This window comes from Drosophila guanche, unplaced genomic scaffold (genome assembly GCF_900245975.1).
Source record: "Drosophila guanche unplaced genomic scaffold, DGUA_6, whole genome shotgun sequence".
NCBI lineage: Eukaryota > Metazoa > Arthropoda > Insecta > Diptera > Drosophilidae > Drosophila > Drosophila guanche.
Genome location: NW_022995743.1, coordinates 1394215 through 1408237, shown reverse-complemented (window position 1 = coordinate 1408237; position 14023 = coordinate 1394215). Strand labels below are relative to the sequence as shown.

Here is a 14023-nt window from a genome sequence, read left to right as displayed (position 1 = left end):
CAGCCCTTAGAAGTATTTCCAGTTCCTATCCCCTAGCACCCACTGCTAGTCTACTCACTTTCCAGTAACAAATACAAAAAAACATTCATTCAAATCAAGTAATGGCCGCAAAACAGGAACAGCAAACGGGAATGCGAACGATGCGCTGCCTGCGGTGCCTGCAGGTGGTGGAGTGTTCGCGCTACGACACCGATGCGCTGCTCACACACATCAAGGACGAGCATCCGGAGATCTTTGAGCAGGACAATGATAAGATCAAGAACCTGTACAAGCTAGCCGCCGAGCACGGGGTGAGCGAGGAGCGGGTGTCCCAGATCGGCAAGATGACGGGCATGACCGAGGCGCAGATGGCCGATGAGGCGGAGCGTTGTAAGTGGCGAGGCGATAGTTGGATTAAGTATGAAGTGCCATCTCTAACTCCGTTCATTGCAGACATTGCAAAGCACCCGAGCAGCGGTGGATCCAAAGCAGAGGTTTCTGCAGAGCAGCAATCGGTAGGCAGCAGCAAGCAGCGCGAATGCGCTGCGGCCAAGGCAAGGGCCAATGCCAAAGCCGCTGACAAGACCCCGAATGGCCGACGGCAGTGCTATCGGGCATCGATTGAGCGCTGGATACCCGTGGACGGGTGCCTCTACTGTCCCAGCTGCGGCACGAGCCGCCGGCCGGTGGTCAAGTCCAGGACGGAGGTGATTACCAGCACAGGCTGTGCCGCTTCGTGCGTGATCAGCTGCTGGCCGCTCTGCTTCCTGCCCTGCCTCGTGCCGCCCGAGAACCGGGAGTACCTCTACTGCTCCAACTGCAAGACCTTCCTGGGCATCTACGATCGCGAGAAGAACTGCGTCAAGCCCAGCAAGGAGTTTGTGCCCAGCTCCTGTGTCTGTCCCAAGACTTCGTAGCCAGATAACTGTTTCATGTCTGTGTGCGTTTCAAATTGTTCGTGTGATTAATTATATTTGAAGAGAGAGAGCGAGAGAGAGCTTTCGTGTCAGCTTTCACTTAGTCGATGCAGCAACCATTATTGCCCGTCCGTTGCAGAGGTGAGCACAACGGTTTGTGTTTGTGTTTGCGTTTGCATTTGTGTTTGCTTTTGTGCTCGCACTTGCAGCCAGGCGTGTGTTTCATCGGCATCCTTGTAGGCCTGTTGCTTCACTAGCTCCGCCTGCTGGTCCCGAGACTTGGCAGCCAGCTTGGCCAGCACCTTCTCGCGCGATTTCTGGGCACGCTCAGCACAGTCCTTGGGACGGGTCTTCAGCGTCATGTCGTCCACGGCCGCCTTGCGTTTGGCCGACTTGGAGAGGCATCGCTCAGTGCAGCCGATGGCCACAAATCGTCCGATGAAGCAGCCGCACTGGGCGCAGTAATGATTGATGTCCGTTCGGCCAGTCCACTTTTTGCTGCAGGAAGAGAGCGTTCCAAAGATTAGAAAGATGAGAAGGCATCCCTCCATTTAACACCCACCAGAGATTGGTGAAGCCGAGGAAGCGCTGCAGACAGGTAACGATTTCCAGCTGAACGACGCTCCACTCGTAGCGCTGGCAGGCGGGACAGTGGATCCATGTGGACTCAGGTTTCAGGTGGCCCACCTGCTGCTTGGGCGCTATGCTAATGGCTATGACCTGCGGCTCTTCCATGTTACCCATCTTGTGCTTTCCAACGCTGACCGCCGACTGACTGCGCATTGGCAGGGAATGCGAACGGAATGGAAAAGAGAACCGCAGAGTGTAAGAGCGAGAGTTCAATCGCTCTCTTAACTGTACACATGTTGAGGCGTTGGTCTGGTAATTAAGTGGACGCGTGGAACACATTAAATAGATCTCAAATCTCAACTCTTTATTGCATTTGTATGTTACATGAAGTGTGTGTGTGTGGAAGTCTCCCTATAGCTGGGGCCTGCGGTACACGCCCAAGTACTCGCCACAGGCGCCGCAATGATGCCGCTTCGTGCAGCAGCGCAGCCAGGAGCGGACCACACGCGTCTTGGCCTTGGTGCTGCAGTGGGGGCAAGTGATCTCGTTGGGGCCAGGTCCGACGGCAAAGTAAACGGGCAACAGATCCTGTGACATGGTGAATGAACGATAGGATGAGGTCTGGACGGTCCCAAAAGCAAACGAAGACTGAATCCAGCGAAGAGAAATTATGGCCAGCGATGCCACAAACAGCAAAGAGAGAGCCAGAAGAGAGATAAAGAGAGAGAGCGTCAGAGAGATATTGCGAGTGATTTGATTTTATTTCTGTTTTGATGTGGGGATCGTGGGTGGTGGCTCTTTTTGTTTTTGGTTGCTAGAAGAAATGCGAAATAGCTGAAATATTTGTGGGCTATTTGGTGGCCTTCAGCTTGAGTGGCGCCCGCCGCTTCATGCTGCGGCCAAAGTAGCAGCCACAGTTGCCGCAGTAATGACTCCGATCCGTCTGCTTGCAGGGCGCATAGTAGTTGAAGCAGCAGCAACAGCAGCAGGTCCTGCAATAAGGATTCAAGATTTACTCGCAGCGATAGCTGGGCTGTTTGAAACCTACACGAAGAGACAGCCGAATATGCGATTGAGCTCACTGGCCCACCACTTGAGATCGTTCTGCACCACACTCTGATCCTGGACACCGCAGGCGGGACACTTAATGGCCACCGACTCGTGGGGCAGGTTGAGAAAGGTGCCCGCCAGTGGTGTGGCGAAGTTATCATAGATCTTGCGCTCCTTCCGATCCTCCAGTGCCTTAACTGCCGCCGCCTGGGCCACCTTCGCCGGTTCCGTCTCTGTCAGTGGCGTCGACATCGTTGGCACGTACTCGCAGTCGAAACTGAAACCGATTCGTGGCCCCAGCGATCGGACAACCTGTTCGGGTTGTCCAACAAATAAGAGAGAGACGAGCGCGAAGAGAGCAAGCGAATGGGGGCAAAGAGAGAGAGAGAGAGAGAGAGAGAGAGCGAGCCGCTAGATGATTTATTTGAACATTTCTTTAATTGAGTTAGATGCGTAATAGAATTAGATGTGAAAATATTTGGCATTAATTCCATTTTAATTGGTCCAACGACTACTTGGCCTTGCGCTGGATCCCCACCTTGCCGCCGCAGTGGCTGCAGTAGACGCCTTTGGTGGTCCACTCCCGGTTGCAGCCGCACCAGGTGCACACGCAGCAGATCCAGAAAAGCGGGAAGATGCTGCAACACAAAAGGGGGGAATGGCATATGGGTAATGTATCTAGGGGGGACCCCTCATCCTCACCAGGAGAGCAGGCTGAGGCAGCAACTGGCATCTTTGCAACTGGCCGCACGCATCACGGCCGCCTCGCTCCTCTCGCGGCACAGCGGACACAGCAGCTTGTAGGTCGAGGGGCCGACGGCATAGTACCGCAAGCGAGGCTGCTGGACTGCAGGCGGAGCAGTTGCCTCCAGCTGGGAGAGCACTGTGACCTTCTCGCAGCTCTGATCATCAATGTACGGCACCAGGGATGCCTGATGACCCTCCACTACCACGTGGGCAATGACATTACCGGCCCGCTCCTCACCCGTGCCCGCAGGCAGCAGCCTGACTTTTAATCTCTCCACTGGCTGGTGTTGCTGTTCCATTGTAACTGTTTGGGCCAGAGGCCGACTATCGATTGCTGACCTCCGCCTGAGCAGAGCAACCACATCCAGCAGAGTGGGCAGCCGCATTTGGCGTAAGAGAGCAGCTTAAGAGCGGCGGTAAAGAGAGCGAGAGCGAGCAACGTAGTTCATAGATGTATGTGCACATGTGTGCTCCCTGATGCTATGATGTCATCGGCAGTCGTGCAGAACCAGATCAGAATAGGCGCATTCTTTTGTTTATCCAATAAGTGGAGCAATTTGTCGGAAAACATATTGCATATTTTATCAGCAGACATTTTTCTACGCACTGGAAACAAAGGGCATAGAAAATCAATTTATTTGTTCGTTTACTTTGAGTGGGTGGAAGACTTTTGCAAGTCAGTGTTTATTGCTAACTGAGCGTCCGTTTTCGAGAGCGATTTCGTTTAACTGTTGTTTTGTTTCGATTTGTTTTTGTCGCTCCGCTTGCTGGGGTTGCTCTGCTCTGGAACTGGAACAGCAGATTAAGGAGAGAGTACAGGTCAGGCTGTTACCTGCGCGCACGGCTGAGCATCACACGTACACATGCTGCAGTGCAGCCGAAGCTTCCAGTTCCGCGCGGCGCTCTTCCAGCAATATTCCAACAATGCGAAACTTCTGTTGCCTTTTATCGCTCGTTCGCCAAAGCTTTCTAAGGCGTGGCCAGCACAGTAAATAGAACCTGCAGTAGAGAGGTGCTCCCCGTACACCACGGATTTGGATTTCGCAACGAATATCGTAACTGAAAGAGCTTAGGATGTGGGCTGTTGTGTTGGCACTGTTGAGCCTGGTAGTGGGCCTGCTGTACCAGTGTGTGCGACGGCACTACAGCAGCTGGCAGAGGTTGGGCGTGGATGAGGAGCCAGCCAAGATCCCAATGGGCATACTGGACACCGTGATGAAGCAGGAGAGGAGTCTGGGCATGGCCCTCAGCGACATATACAAGCGGCACACGGGCAAGCTCGTCGGCATCTATTTGATAAACAAGCGGAGTATTTTGGTGAGAGATGCGGTGCTTGCGCGCCAGATTATGACCAGCGACTTTGCCAGCTTCCACGATCGCGGCGTCTATGTCGACGAGAAGAACGATCCGCTGTCCGCTAACCTCTTCAATCTGAGGGGAGCCTCGTGGCGTAACCTGCGCAACAAGCTGACGCCATCGTTCTCGTCCGGCAAGATCAAGGGAATGTTCGCCACCATCGACGATGTGGGGGACAAGTTGGTGCAGCATTTGAAGGGTGTGCTGGAGGAGGCGGGGCCCAACAGCGAAGTCGAGATGAAGGAGCTGATGACCACCTATGCGGTGGACATCATTGGATCGGTGATCTTTGGCCTGGAGATCGACAGCTTCAGCAATCCCAACAACGAGTTTCGAGCCATCAGCAGCGAGGAGGCTTCGAGCAAATCTCTTCTGCTCAAGATCCATAACATGGCCATGTTCATTTGTCCACCGTAAGTGCCATTCTGCCATCTTTGCAAATATTTCTACACAATTCCCGACTCACCCACAGGATTGCCAAGCTAATGAACCGCCTGGGATATGAGAGCTCCATCCTCACCGCTCTCCGGGACATGATGACGCGCACCATCGAGTTCCGGGAGCGCAACAATGTGGTACGCAAGGATTTGCTGCAGCTGCTCATCCGGCTGCGCAACACTGGCAAGATCGGCGAGGATGACGACGAGGTGTGGGATATTGAGACGGCTCAGGAGGAGCTCAAGGCCATGTCCATCGAGAAGATCGCGGCACAGGCCTTTCTCTTCTACGTCGCTGGATCAGAGTCGACTGCGGCCGCTGCTGCTTTCACTCTGTACGAGCTGGCCATGTACCCGGACCTGCTGAAGGAGGCACGCGACGAGCTGGACGCCGTCGTTCAGCGCCACAATCTCCGGCGCACAGACAAACTCACCTACGAGGCGGTGCAGGATCTCAAGTTCTTGGATCTCTGCCTGATGGGTGAGTATTTCGACTCTCACTGATCGCCGATTACATTGTATCTCCCTGGCAGAGACCCTTCGCAAGTATCCTGGCCTGCCCTTCCTCAATCGAGAGTGCACCGAAGACTATGCCGTGCCGGGCACCAGTCACACCATCACCCAGGGCACACCCATTCTCATCTCGCTATTTGGCATTCATCGGGACCCTGTTTATTTTCCCAATCCGGAAGGCTACGATCCGCATCGCTTCGATGCGTCTAACATGAACTATAACCAGGCGGCCTACATGCCCTTTGGAGAGGGTCCCAGGCACTGCATTGGTGAGGATTCACTCAGGATTACACTTGTTCTTGGGGATTACATACATATATCTGATTCGATGCTCTTTTTACAGCTCTACGAATGGGTAAGGTCAACTCCAAGGTGGCAGTGGCCAAGATTCTGGCCAATTTTGATCTGGTTCAAGCACCGCGCAAGGAGGTGGAATTCCGTTTCGACGCTGCTCCCGTTATGGTGCCCAAGGAGGGGCTAAAATTAAGATTGACCATACGAAAGTAGCAAGTGGAGTGAATGTGTAAATAACGCAGCTAACCCCAACGTTACGTAATGAATTACGCGTCACTTACTTTCATATTTCTCTTAAATAAACAAAGTGAATTATCAACTGTCCACAAACAAACATAAGCTTCAGCTGTGAGCTTTTTTCTCTCGTTATCTCTCTCTCTCTCTCTCGCTGTAGCTATTTAGCTTAAGGTGGTTTTAGACGATGCAACGGTTTTACACAGAATTTTGCATGCAGCTTGGATCAGACTGAGGGCAGAACGAGAGAGCCATAGCTGTAAAGCTCCAAGCCCAAGACAACGCGCAAATATCTAAATCGATTTAACATTCTTTGCTGCATTGTGATTGTGTGTGTGAAAAGAGATTGCGAGCATCACACGTACACAAGAACCGTTAGGCCTGGATTGGAAGAGAATCGCTGCAGTTATGCTTCGATACTGGAGAACAACTGTGGAGCAAATCGGAGCACAGACATCTTTTCTATGTTAATTAATTGTATTATAATTATTTTATTATTATTTTTTCTCTCATTTGTTCGCTTGACGGTCAAGGGCCTGACGCTGCTTTCCCAGCTTCTTTGCGTCCAGTTGCTCCTTCTCCACCTTGCGGAAGCGCTGCCAACGCCCATTGTCCTCCACTTCGCCCCTCTGCAGCCTGAAGAGAGTGCGCTTGTACCAGCTCAAGGAAATGTGTCGCCCAATGAAGCATCCACAGGCGCCGCAATAGTGATTGACATCGTGACGTCCCTCCCAGCGAATGGGATTGCTAAACGGAGAACAAAATCGTAGACATGAGAGGCAGGGCAAGTGGCATTGCGGCTGGGCTTCCTACCAGCACAGCAGAACGTTCACGGTGCAGGCGATTCTCTGCAGGCAGGTGACGGCCTCGCGCTCCACGCGCGTCGTCTGCCACTGGCGGCAGGCGGGGCACTGCAGCTGCTGCGGTTCCGTGGTCAGGTGACCCACCTGTGGCACGGCCGAGACGACGCCGTCCTCGTTCTCGTAGTCACAGACACTGCCGTCCAGGCTCTCGGTGCTGGCCATTTCACGCACAGATCTCTACTGACAGCAGCAGTCGGAGCGGCAGCGGCAGTGAATCTCAATCAAAATCTGCGTGGGTGTGGGAGAGCAGGCGCTGATTTTTTGGAAGAGGGAGCCAAGTGATGGGCGAATAAAAACAGTCGTTATTTGCTAGCAACAAAAAATGAGACAGCAGCTGGCCGATGGCTTTTATTTATAGATCACTTCGATAATTCTAGACTCTAGAGGAACGTTGATCGGTTAAGTGGGACGCCAGTGGAAGCCCAAGTGTCCGCCGCATCTGCTGCAGAAGACCCGTTTGGTCTTGAGGCGACTCTGCAGGCACGAGTACACAAAGGTCAGGGCGAAGATCGGGAAGCAGCTGCAAGTGGATTGCAAGTTGAGAGAGAGAGAACTGCGAGAGAGAGAGGGAGAGAGAGACTCACCAAGACAGGGCGGAGAGCAGGCAGCTGAGCTGACCCAGTGCGCCAGTCATCTCCACCGTCTCCGTCTTGGAATCCTGCTGGCAGAGCGGACAGCGCACCTGATAGCTGCTGGGGCCGATGCTGAAGAACCGCACCTGCGGCTTGCCAGTACTTCCCTCCAGCGTGGCCGTGGTGGCCGCCGAATTGTTGTCCGCCTCCAGATCCACCTCTTCCAATTCCTTACTCGGCTCGCTCGGCATTGCGACTGGCCAAGACAGTGGACCAAACACTTTCGGCAACGATTGAGTGCGCGACGAGCCAGCAAAAGAGATCACAGAAGAGCGAGGTGATTGCGCCAAAGAGAGTAGAGAAGAGCGGAAGAGCGGAAGATCGGGCAGAAGAGAGTAACAACATTTGTTTGTACATTTGGGAATGTATCATCTTCATCTCTCGCTTCGAGGTCAACAAAACTAATTAAAAATAAAAATAAAAACTAAATAAAACAAACGAAAAAACACAGAGATCAGCGCCATCGATCAGACATCATTGTCATTGCCGCTTCCAGGCACCCAAGAGATAGCCGCACTTGCCACAGATGACCTTGCAGTCGTCGTTGGAGCGTCGCATGCAGCACGGATAGATGGGCAGGAGGCCAAAGCAGCTGCAACAAGAGGGAGGGGATAGACCATCAATTGATTGAAGGGAGGATCCCACCTACTCACCATATGGTCAGCAGTCGCTCGAGGCGCACGCCCTGCTCGTGCAACCGCTCGTGGCACTTCGGACAGTACATCTGCCGCAGACAGCTAATGTTGGTGGCCGCCGGCGGTGGCGGTGATACCTTCTCGGCCAGCTGGCCCGTGGAGTTGGACTTCTTGCAGAAGTAAATATCCGTGCCGGGATCAATGTCCGCATAGCCATAGGGATAGCCACGATGCGGAGGCGCGCTGGCCGCCAGGAGCAGCTGGTCCAGTGCCTGGGCCGACTGCTGCTTGGCCTGGCCGCAGCTGGCATTCAGATTGATCTCGACCATATCCGAGTGGTACTCCTCCTCCCACTGCGACGGATGGTCCTCGGCCTGCACATTGAACTTCAGTTGCCGACTCATGTTGCTGAACTGACGATCAAATATTCACTATTTGCCTATAAATTGGGTTATTTTCTAACTATTTCCATACAAAACATTCAAGACATAAAAAACATTGTTTGTTGAGCGGGGGGAAGGGTGGATCTCTATTGGCCAAAAAAACCAGTTGTTCATCTGTTTTGTGTCAGGCCTCCGACGCCGCCGGCACTGTTTGTCTAACACTATTTTCATGGCTGAAAAGTTAACGGTTAACGGCTCTCTGCACTTGAATTCAAAGTCAAAGCAACTGAAAGCTCCACGAAAGCTCCCGCGCATCGTTTTGAGTGGGTGGCAAGCACAGCTAAGCCAATTAGGGTGGTCTCAAATATTCCGAAAAAATAATAATAGTACAGGAGAAGCTGCAGCAAATAATATTTTCGCTCTGCCTAACCAGTTGAGAATTATTTCCACAATGGTTCCACACTGCCAATTATTTGTTGTACATGGTAGTAATTATTAGTATTTAGTTTCCTCGCTTTTGCATCTATCGTCAATCTCATTCCACACATTGCATTATAGATCTGGTGGCTTGCGCTCCCCCCCAATGCTGCGTCAATCTGTCAATAATTATTCATCGAGGTACACACACACATACACATGTAAGTGTGGAGTACACACTGTAGCAGTATGGGTGCAGGGGCTACGAGTTGAATGAATCATCATCTTCGCCGTAATACAATCGCACTTTTGCTCTCTAAATCAACTACACAATAAAAGGCAATACAGCTACAGATTGGGATACCTTTTATGAATGCGACTGAAAATCCCCTCGCTCTGATAAGATAATGATAGTGGTGCTTGGGGGCAAGGTTTTCTAGGCCCCCGCACACAGGCGGCTCCTCAGTGCAACGCCAACCAGCAGGCCGGACGGTACACAGAAGAGAACTTCAACGAAAACAAAACGAAAACAGAAAACAGAAACCATGGACAGCAAGCAGCCTCCACCGTACAGCGAGCAGAGCGGATTCACACCGGCGCAGACATACCAGCCAGGTGGACCCACACAGCCGCCACTGTACCCACCCATGCCACAGCCACCGCAGCAGTCCACGGTGATAATACAGACAACGACGACCTCGAATCTGGTGCCAATCGGCAGTGGGCCCACACGCATACGCTGCCCCTCCTGCCACGCCGAGGTGCTGACCACCGTGAAGAGCACCCCCTCGGGACGCACCCACTGCTGGGCGATGATCCTGTGCCTGTTCATGTGAGTAATGCGACGAGATCGACCCTGAAAAGAGTGTACAAGTGGAACGGATCAGCCATATCTTGTATACGTGTTTTTATTTGCTGTTCCCGAACAGTAGGTAAATACAGTTATACATAAAGGCACTCTCTTATCGGAATATGTGTGTGCACGAAAAGAGAGTCTGTCGAAAGCTTTTTGTGTTATCTCAAGTGGAAATGGAGTTGAGTCAGATAACATATTGACTAACAACCGCAGAAATAGCCAGACACGTTCCTTTCATCGATTGGAATCCACTCTGTACTACAGTGGAAGATACAATTGTACCTGCCTGTCATAACTGTGAATCACTCCGCCCAAAAACAATGCCCGTTACTTTACTCACACTCTCTCCATCTCTCCATCTCTTTCTCGCAAACAGCTGCTGGCCCTGCGTGTGCCTGCCCTACTGCATGGACTCCTGTCAGAATGCCAACCACTATTGCCCCAACTGCAGCGCGTACATTGGCACCTTTGAGAACTAATGTTAATTTCCATATACTATCCATTAGCGTCATACTCTGTGCCAGCGCCAACTTAATCAACTGTAAATATTACTCTGTATTAGCATCACAGCAACACACATTAAACACAAGAAAGATTCCAGCAGGAGCAGGAAATGCGACAAACTTTTCTACTTACTTAGTTTAACTCTTCTATGTACTCCGAGTATATCCATTAATTTTTTTGTTGATCATCTTTCTGAATGTCTGTCGCTCGCTTAGCCCAATCAATATGCTTGTCCCGATTGCGGCGATTAGTCAGAAGAGATAACAAGCCCTGATAGTAGCTACTCTAATAAATGGGTGCCCGGAACCGTGTTCAATGTATGTCATACCATGAACATGAACAGCACCCCGCCACGGCCTTTGAGCCTGCCGGCTCCCTGCCACGCGGCACAGTGGTGGCCACTCAGCAACCAATTGATGACTCTCTGAAAGTTGGCTGGCAGCCGATGCAAGTTCGCTGCCCCTCCTGCCACGGTGAGGTGCAGACCAACCTCATTACCGCCTCCACAAAGACCACCCATCTGTGCGTGCTATATATATACATACATATACATACAGTATACATTTGCTGGTGAGTGGAAGAGTACAGAGTACACTGGAGTCTCGCAATAACAGTGCAACTTTTGTTTTAGCCTCTGGCCTTGCGCCGTCTTGCCCTACTGCTTCAACTACTGCAAGAATGTCCGGCATTACTGCCCCAATTGTGGAAACTACGTAGGAACCTATTCGATCTGATATGATTCAAAATAAACAGTCAGTGAAAGCTTTCGCTGTTGAAAGCTCTGCCAAAACGAAGAAGCAAGCGATAGATATCACAGCAGACACATCTCTACCGATAGGCCTATCGATAAGCCCAGTCGATCGTCGGCATAATTTCGCACTTTGCGCATTCCTCCTCGTTCAACGATTGTTTTTCAGTCGCTTTTGGACTCTATTCGCGTTGTGTTTTGCATTTGCATGCAGTAGAAGAGGAAGACAATACACTCCGTTATCGTTAAGACTTTGCGGCAATTACAGTTCCGCGAGCTTTTACAGTTCTTTCGAGTATCCAGCGCAGTTGTTCGAGCACACAAATGGCAGATTACAGCAAGCTGGGATCGCCACCAGCGTACATGGACGAGGCAACGGCTCCACCGCATACCGAAATGAATCAGTATGCACCACAGCCAATGCCGCCGCTGCAGATGCTACAGCCACAGGTGGCACCGCCTTCGCAGGTGGTGCACCACACCACCACTGTTGTAGTTGAGGCCCCGGGTCAGGGCATGGTGTGCCCCAAGTGCAATGCCCGTATCCGTGTGCGCACCGACTTCCATCCCACGGGCAAAACCTATTGCCTGGCAGGGCTGCTCTGCCTCTTTTTGTAAGTACACACACACACACAAACACCAAGAGCGGTGATGAGTAATAGCCGATCGTGCTGAATAAACACAAATTGTGCCTTTTGTTTCCCGTTAGCTGCTGGCCCTGCGTCTGCGTTCCCTGTTGCTGCAACTGCTGCTACAAGACCAGCCAATTCTGCCCCAACTGCAACGCCTGCCTGGGCTCATTCTAAGGAAATCCTCTGGACCAGTGGACACAATGCACACAATCGACTTGTGTGCAAACATAATCATAAACATACATAAGTATATTCGTATACATACTGACATTTGATCTGTCATACTCGACGCTAGATGGCATAAACGGAGTCATATTTCTGCATACAGTAAGCGAAAAAATAAATAAACAAAACAAATGCTTTGCTTTGCAAGCGAAACGGATTCCATTACGCGAAATCCCGAAACTAAATCGCCATTCGTTGTTGTTGTTGCTTTGACTCGGGCAACATTGTTGCTGCAACATAGCTGCTGCCATTGCGGGCAATTTTCCCAATTGCCAATTTCAAATCATTTCCATTTTGGCGGCTACCAGTTTCGGGTTATTTCTACTCCTAAAAGTCTACACTTGAGTGTTTGGATAAAGAAGATAGTGAGTATTGCAACATCTCCTCATAGATGCCGTGTGCAAAATCTCTGCCGGAATTCAGTTCAATTGGACCAAAGATGAGGTGTTGCCTTTGGCTCTAACAAGTGTAACTGAACCAAGGGGGCCAGACCAAAGTGTGGCCAGACACACCCTAAGCTCAGCCTAATGATGATAATAACGATGGTTGTTTCTTGTTGCTGTTGATTTTGGGAGGGAAAGGCAAACAAAATTGCCAACGTTACCAGCGCCTAGTCTTGTCCGGCAGATGAATAGAATGACGGCATCCAATGGGTAGCAGAGCAGACGAAAGGGTCTCCAGTATCTGCATGACATCACAGGAAGTCACGACTGGCGCTCAAAAATGGCTTTAGAGTTGAACAAAATTAACGCAGAGATAAGGTCGCTCGCCCATGTGTCGCTGCTATGCAATTATAATTTCCATTGGGGGTGCTCTGGGTGGTCTCTGGGGGGGGGGAGTTCGGCAACTAATTCATGTTTCATGTGCAACTTCAGTGGCACGCGAGCGAGTAGTTGTCGTCCCCACGGGACTCAAGGTCGTCGCTGCTGCAGCGAAATCAATAATCAGTTGGCTCTGTCTGTCTGTCAGTCCACAGCCAGCAACATGTCCTCACCCGTCGGCCCGGAGCCCAGCAGCCTGATCTGCCCCAGCTGCCAGCAGAACGTGACCACACGCACCGAGCCAAAGGCCTCGACCAAGACGCATCTGATAGCGCTGATCATGTGTCTGACCTGGTAAGTGCCGGCGAACGGCGTACAATCCATTGAACCTAAAGCTAAACCCAAGCATCATCATCCTTCTCTTAGTCTCTTTCCCTGCGCCTGCTGCCTGTACTGCACTGAGTGTGCTCGCAACACGGCACACTACTGCCCCTCCTGCAACGCCTACATTGGATCCTACGAACGTTGAGCACTCCGCCGCTCCTCTTGCTACAGCTTTAAAGTATGTTTCCGCAACATTTGTTGCGTGATGTCTATCTAAATATTTCAGTGCAAGTTTGAGCATATTTTTGGCACACAGCACTGCAATCACCAATAAATATTATCAGCTTGAATAGAGATTTAAAGCTCGTGGGTGAATTCTTGCCTACGCCCATGTCCTCTTCCTGCTCTCCCTCTCTCTCGCTCCCTGTGTGCATGTGGGAAACAATTAATTTGGTTGGAGTGCCTCCCAATGGTTGGAAATTAGTGGCTAATGGCGGGTTCTTCGTCATGGTCAGCAGGGGCACGGGGTGGGGGGGACACGTGTCTGTCGGTTATAAAGCGAGGCTGGCCAAGCTCCTGCTGGAATACTCAGCCATGGACGTGGATCTCAAGCCTACAGCCTGCCCCTATTTGGTGCCGCCGAAGCCTGTACTCCCAGTGCATTCGGGAGGAACGCTGCCAAATTCTGTTCTTGTGATCAATGGTGAGTGCATGTTGCTGGGACTCTGTGGCGGTGTTGCAATTAATCCGATTGCAGCTGAGGCACAGCGGGGGCTGGGACCTGTTGCCCAAATCCTGTGCTGTCCGCATTGCCGTTGCTCGATGGAGTCCCGTTTGGAGGCGCGCGTGACCAAGCACACGCATGCCTTTGCCTTTGCTCTCTGTCTGACGGGGTGAGTGTTGGGCAACGGCAAACGGAAGGCACCGTTATCCTTCTGCCTCTGCC

At 51.6% G+C, this 14023-nt stretch overlaps 13 protein-coding genes across 14 annotated transcripts; 6 read left to right on the top strand and 7 right to left on the bottom strand.

Annotated features, from left to right (window-relative positions):
• The first annotated feature begins 75 nt into the window (after positions 1-75).
• Positions 76-1869, top strand: LOC117582235. 2 transcript variants are annotated; one of them, XM_034269855.1, is made up of 3 exons: positions 76-369; positions 433-906; positions 1857-1869. In XM_034269855.1, the coding sequence occupies exons 1-2, from the start codon at positions 102-104 to the stop codon at positions 894-896; spliced, it is 732 nt and encodes a 243-aa protein (XP_034125746.1). In that variant the 5' UTR covers positions 76-101; the 3' UTR covers positions 897-906; positions 1857-1869. The 2 variants fall into 2 exon arrangements, with proteins under 2 accessions (XP_034125746.1, XP_034125740.1); XM_034269849.1 differs by having other exon boundaries at positions 433-913; positions 1857-1868.
• Positions 921-1694, bottom strand: LOC117582252. The gene is made up of 2 exons (XM_034269867.1): positions 1459-1694; positions 921-1394 (listed from the first exon to the last, which is right to left on the bottom strand). Exons 1-2 carry the CDS (start codon positions 1677-1679, stop codon positions 1016-1018), a joined length of 600 nt encoding a protein of 199 aa, XP_034125758.1. The 5' UTR covers positions 1680-1694; the 3' UTR covers positions 921-1015.
• On the bottom strand, positions 1810-2140 carry LOC117582273. The gene has a single exon (XM_034269905.1). It carries the CDS (start codon positions 2061-2063, stop codon positions 1878-1880), a length of 186 nt encoding a protein of 61 aa, XP_034125796.1. The 5' UTR covers positions 2064-2140; the 3' UTR covers positions 1810-1877.
• Positions 2141-2208: 68 nt separating this feature from the next.
• On the bottom strand, positions 2209-2820 carry LOC117582266. The gene is made up of 2 exons (XM_034269893.1): positions 2515-2820; positions 2209-2458 (listed from the first exon to the last, which is right to left on the bottom strand). The coding sequence occupies exons 1-2, from the start codon at positions 2766-2768 to the stop codon at positions 2317-2319; spliced, it is 396 nt and encodes a 131-aa protein (XP_034125784.1). The 5' UTR covers positions 2769-2820; the 3' UTR covers positions 2209-2316.
• Positions 2821-2935: 115 nt separating this feature from the next.
• On the bottom strand, positions 2936-3605 carry LOC117582260. The gene is made up of 2 exons (XM_034269880.1): positions 3219-3605; positions 2936-3154 (listed from the first exon to the last, which is right to left on the bottom strand). Exons 1-2 carry the CDS (start codon positions 3560-3562, stop codon positions 3028-3030), a joined length of 471 nt encoding a protein of 156 aa, XP_034125771.1. The 5' UTR covers positions 3563-3605; the 3' UTR covers positions 2936-3027.
• A 732-nt stretch (positions 3606-4337) lies between these two features.
• Positions 4338-6202, top strand: LOC117582225 (probable cytochrome P450 6d2). The gene is made up of 4 exons (XM_034269837.1): positions 4338-5032; positions 5092-5537; positions 5590-5838; positions 5913-6202. The coding sequence occupies exons 1-4, from the start codon at positions 4338-4340 to the stop codon at positions 6074-6076; spliced, it is 1554 nt and encodes a 517-aa protein (XP_034125728.1). The 3' UTR covers positions 6077-6202.
• A 366-nt stretch (positions 6203-6568) lies between these two features.
• On the bottom strand, positions 6569-7150 carry LOC117592090. Its single transcript, XM_034285606.1, has 2 exons — positions 6911-7150; positions 6569-6844 (listed from the first exon to the last, which is right to left on the bottom strand). The coding sequence occupies exons 1-2, from the start codon at positions 7120-7122 to the stop codon at positions 6607-6609; spliced, it is 450 nt and encodes a 149-aa protein (XP_034141497.1). The 5' UTR covers positions 7123-7150; the 3' UTR covers positions 6569-6606.
• Positions 7151-7327: 177 nt separating this feature from the next.
• Positions 7328-7798, bottom strand: LOC117592096. Its single transcript, XM_034285613.1, has 2 exons — positions 7545-7798; positions 7328-7480 (listed from the first exon to the last, which is right to left on the bottom strand). Exons 1-2 carry the CDS (start codon positions 7781-7783, stop codon positions 7360-7362), a joined length of 360 nt encoding a protein of 119 aa, XP_034141504.1. The 5' UTR covers positions 7784-7798; the 3' UTR covers positions 7328-7359.
• A 20-nt stretch (positions 7799-7818) lies between these two features.
• On the bottom strand, positions 7819-8947 carry LOC117592087. Its single transcript, XM_034285602.1, has 2 exons — positions 8246-8947; positions 7819-8184 (listed from the first exon to the last, which is right to left on the bottom strand). Exons 1-2 carry the CDS (start codon positions 8629-8631, stop codon positions 8073-8075), a joined length of 498 nt encoding a protein of 165 aa, XP_034141493.1. The 5' UTR covers positions 8632-8947; the 3' UTR covers positions 7819-8072.
• Positions 8948-9486: 539 nt separating this feature from the next.
• Positions 9487-10371, top strand: LOC117592093 (lipopolysaccharide-induced tumor necrosis factor-alpha factor homolog). The gene is made up of 2 exons (XM_034285609.1): positions 9487-9859; positions 10260-10371. Exons 1-2 carry the CDS (start codon positions 9573-9575, stop codon positions 10360-10362), a joined length of 390 nt encoding a protein of 129 aa, XP_034141500.1. The 5' UTR covers positions 9487-9572; the 3' UTR covers positions 10363-10371.
• A 127-nt stretch (positions 10372-10498) lies between these two features.
• Positions 10499-11181, top strand: LOC117592095 (lipopolysaccharide-induced tumor necrosis factor-alpha factor homolog). The gene is made up of 2 exons (XM_034285612.1): positions 10499-10957; positions 11019-11181. Exons 1-2 carry the CDS (start codon positions 10680-10682, stop codon positions 11119-11121), a joined length of 381 nt encoding a protein of 126 aa, XP_034141503.1. The 5' UTR covers positions 10499-10679; the 3' UTR covers positions 11122-11181.
• A 133-nt stretch (positions 11182-11314) lies between these two features.
• Positions 11315-12147, top strand: LOC117592094 (lipopolysaccharide-induced tumor necrosis factor-alpha factor homolog). The gene is made up of 2 exons (XM_034285610.1): positions 11315-11749; positions 11845-12147. The coding sequence occupies exons 1-2, from the start codon at positions 11460-11462 to the stop codon at positions 11939-11941; spliced, it is 387 nt and encodes a 128-aa protein (XP_034141501.1). The 5' UTR covers positions 11315-11459; the 3' UTR covers positions 11942-12147.
• Positions 12148-12247: 100 nt separating this feature from the next.
• Positions 12248-13407, top strand: LOC117592099 (lipopolysaccharide-induced tumor necrosis factor-alpha factor homolog). The gene is made up of 3 exons (XM_034285616.1): positions 12248-12357; positions 12962-13107; positions 13180-13407. Exons 2-3 carry the CDS (start codon positions 12977-12979, stop codon positions 13280-13282), a joined length of 234 nt encoding a protein of 77 aa, XP_034141507.1. The 5' UTR covers positions 12248-12357; positions 12962-12976; the 3' UTR covers positions 13283-13407.
• The last annotated feature ends 616 nt before the right edge of the window (positions 13408-14023 follow it).

What these genes read in the sequence shown, in the direction of transcription:
- LOC117582235 (XM_034269855.1), top strand. Translation starts at nt 102, where the DNA reads ATGGCCGCAAAACAGGAACAGCAAACGGGAATGCGAACGATGCGCTGC. An exon ending in GGCCGATGAGGCGGAGCGTT is followed by an intron (nt 370 to 432) that starts GTAAGTGGCGAG and finishes CGTTCATTGCAG; the next exon opens with ACATTGCAAAGCACCCGAGC.
- LOC117592090 (XM_034285606.1), bottom strand. Translation starts at nt 7,122, where the DNA reads ATGGCCAGCACCGAGAGCCTGGACGGCAGTGTCTGTGACTACGAGAAC. An exon ending in GTGAACGTTCTGCTGTGCTG is followed by an intron (nt 6,845 to 6,910) that starts GTAGGAAGCCCA and finishes TTCTCCGTTTAG; the next exon opens with CAATCCCATTCGCTGGGAGG.
- LOC117582266 (XM_034269893.1), bottom strand. Translation starts at nt 2,768, where the DNA reads ATGTCGACGCCACTGACAGAGACGGAACCGGCGAAGGTGGCCCAGGCG. An exon ending in ATATTCGGCTGTCTCTTCGT is followed by an intron (nt 2,459 to 2,514) that starts GTAGGTTTCAAA and finishes TCCTTATTGCAG; the next exon opens with GACCTGCTGCTGTTGCTGCT.
- LOC117592095 (XM_034285612.1), top strand. Translation starts at nt 10,680, where the DNA reads ATGGGTGCCCGGAACCGTGTTCAATGTATGTCATACCATGAACATGAA. An exon ending in CATACAGTATACATTTGCTG is followed by an intron (nt 10,958 to 11,018) that starts GTGAGTGGAAGA and finishes CTTTTGTTTTAG; the next exon opens with CCTCTGGCCTTGCGCCGTCT.
- LOC117592099 (XM_034285616.1), top strand. Translation starts at nt 12,977, where the DNA reads ATGTCCTCACCCGTCGGCCCGGAGCCCAGCAGCCTGATCTGCCCCAGC. An exon ending in CTGATCATGTGTCTGACCTG is followed by an intron (nt 13,108 to 13,179) that starts GTAAGTGCCGGC and finishes TCCTTCTCTTAG; the next exon opens with TCTCTTTCCCTGCGCCTGCT.
- LOC117592096 (XM_034285613.1), bottom strand. Translation starts at nt 7,783, where the DNA reads ATGCCGAGCGAGCCGAGTAAGGAATTGGAAGAGGTGGATCTGGAGGCG. An exon ending in CTGCTCTCCGCCCTGTCTTG is followed by an intron (nt 7,481 to 7,544) that starts GTGAGTCTCTCT and finishes ATCCACTTGCAG; the next exon opens with CTGCTTCCCGATCTTCGCCC.
- LOC117592087 (XM_034285602.1), bottom strand. Translation starts at nt 8,631, where the DNA reads ATGAGTCGGCAACTGAAGTTCAATGTGCAGGCCGAGGACCATCCGTCG. An exon ending in GAGCGACTGCTGACCATATG is followed by an intron (nt 8,185 to 8,245) that starts GTGAGTAGGTGG and finishes CTCTTGTTGCAG; the next exon opens with CTGCTTTGGCCTCCTGCCCA.
- LOC117592094 (XM_034285610.1), top strand. Translation starts at nt 11,460, where the DNA reads ATGGCAGATTACAGCAAGCTGGGATCGCCACCAGCGTACATGGACGAG. An exon ending in GGGCTGCTCTGCCTCTTTTT is followed by an intron (nt 11,750 to 11,844) that starts GTAAGTACACAC and finishes GTTTCCCGTTAG; the next exon opens with CTGCTGGCCCTGCGTCTGCG.
- LOC117592093 (XM_034285609.1), top strand. Translation starts at nt 9,573, where the DNA reads ATGGACAGCAAGCAGCCTCCACCGTACAGCGAGCAGAGCGGATTCACA. An exon ending in ATGATCCTGTGCCTGTTCAT is followed by an intron (nt 9,860 to 10,259) that starts GTGAGTAATGCG and finishes TCTCGCAAACAG; the next exon opens with CTGCTGGCCCTGCGTGTGCC.
- LOC117582273 (XM_034269905.1), bottom strand. Translation starts at nt 2,063, where the DNA reads ATGTCACAGGATCTGTTGCCCGTTTACTTTGCCGTCGGACCTGGCCCC.
- LOC117582252 (XM_034269867.1), bottom strand. Translation starts at nt 1,679, where the DNA reads ATGCGCAGTCAGTCGGCGGTCAGCGTTGGAAAGCACAAGATGGGTAAC. An exon ending in CTCGGCTTCACCAATCTCTG is followed by an intron (nt 1,395 to 1,458) that starts GTGGGTGTTAAA and finishes CTCTTCCTGCAG; the next exon opens with CAAAAAGTGGACTGGCCGAA.
- LOC117582225 (XM_034269837.1), top strand. Translation starts at nt 4,338, where the DNA reads ATGTGGGCTGTTGTGTTGGCACTGTTGAGCCTGGTAGTGGGCCTGCTG. An exon ending in GCCATGTTCATTTGTCCACC is followed by an intron (nt 5,033 to 5,091) that starts GTAAGTGCCATT and finishes ACTCACCCACAG; the next exon opens with GATTGCCAAGCTAATGAACC. An exon ending in GGGTCCCAGGCACTGCATTG is followed by an intron (nt 5,839 to 5,912) that starts GTGAGGATTCAC and finishes CTCTTTTTACAG; the next exon opens with CTCTACGAATGGGTAAGGTC.
- LOC117582260 (XM_034269880.1), bottom strand. Translation starts at nt 3,562, where the DNA reads ATGGAACAGCAACACCAGCCAGTGGAGAGATTAAAAGTCAGGCTGCTG. An exon ending in TGCCTCAGCCTGCTCTCCTG is followed by an intron (nt 3,155 to 3,218) that starts GTGAGGATGAGG and finishes TTTGTGTTGCAG; the next exon opens with CATCTTCCCGCTTTTCTGGA.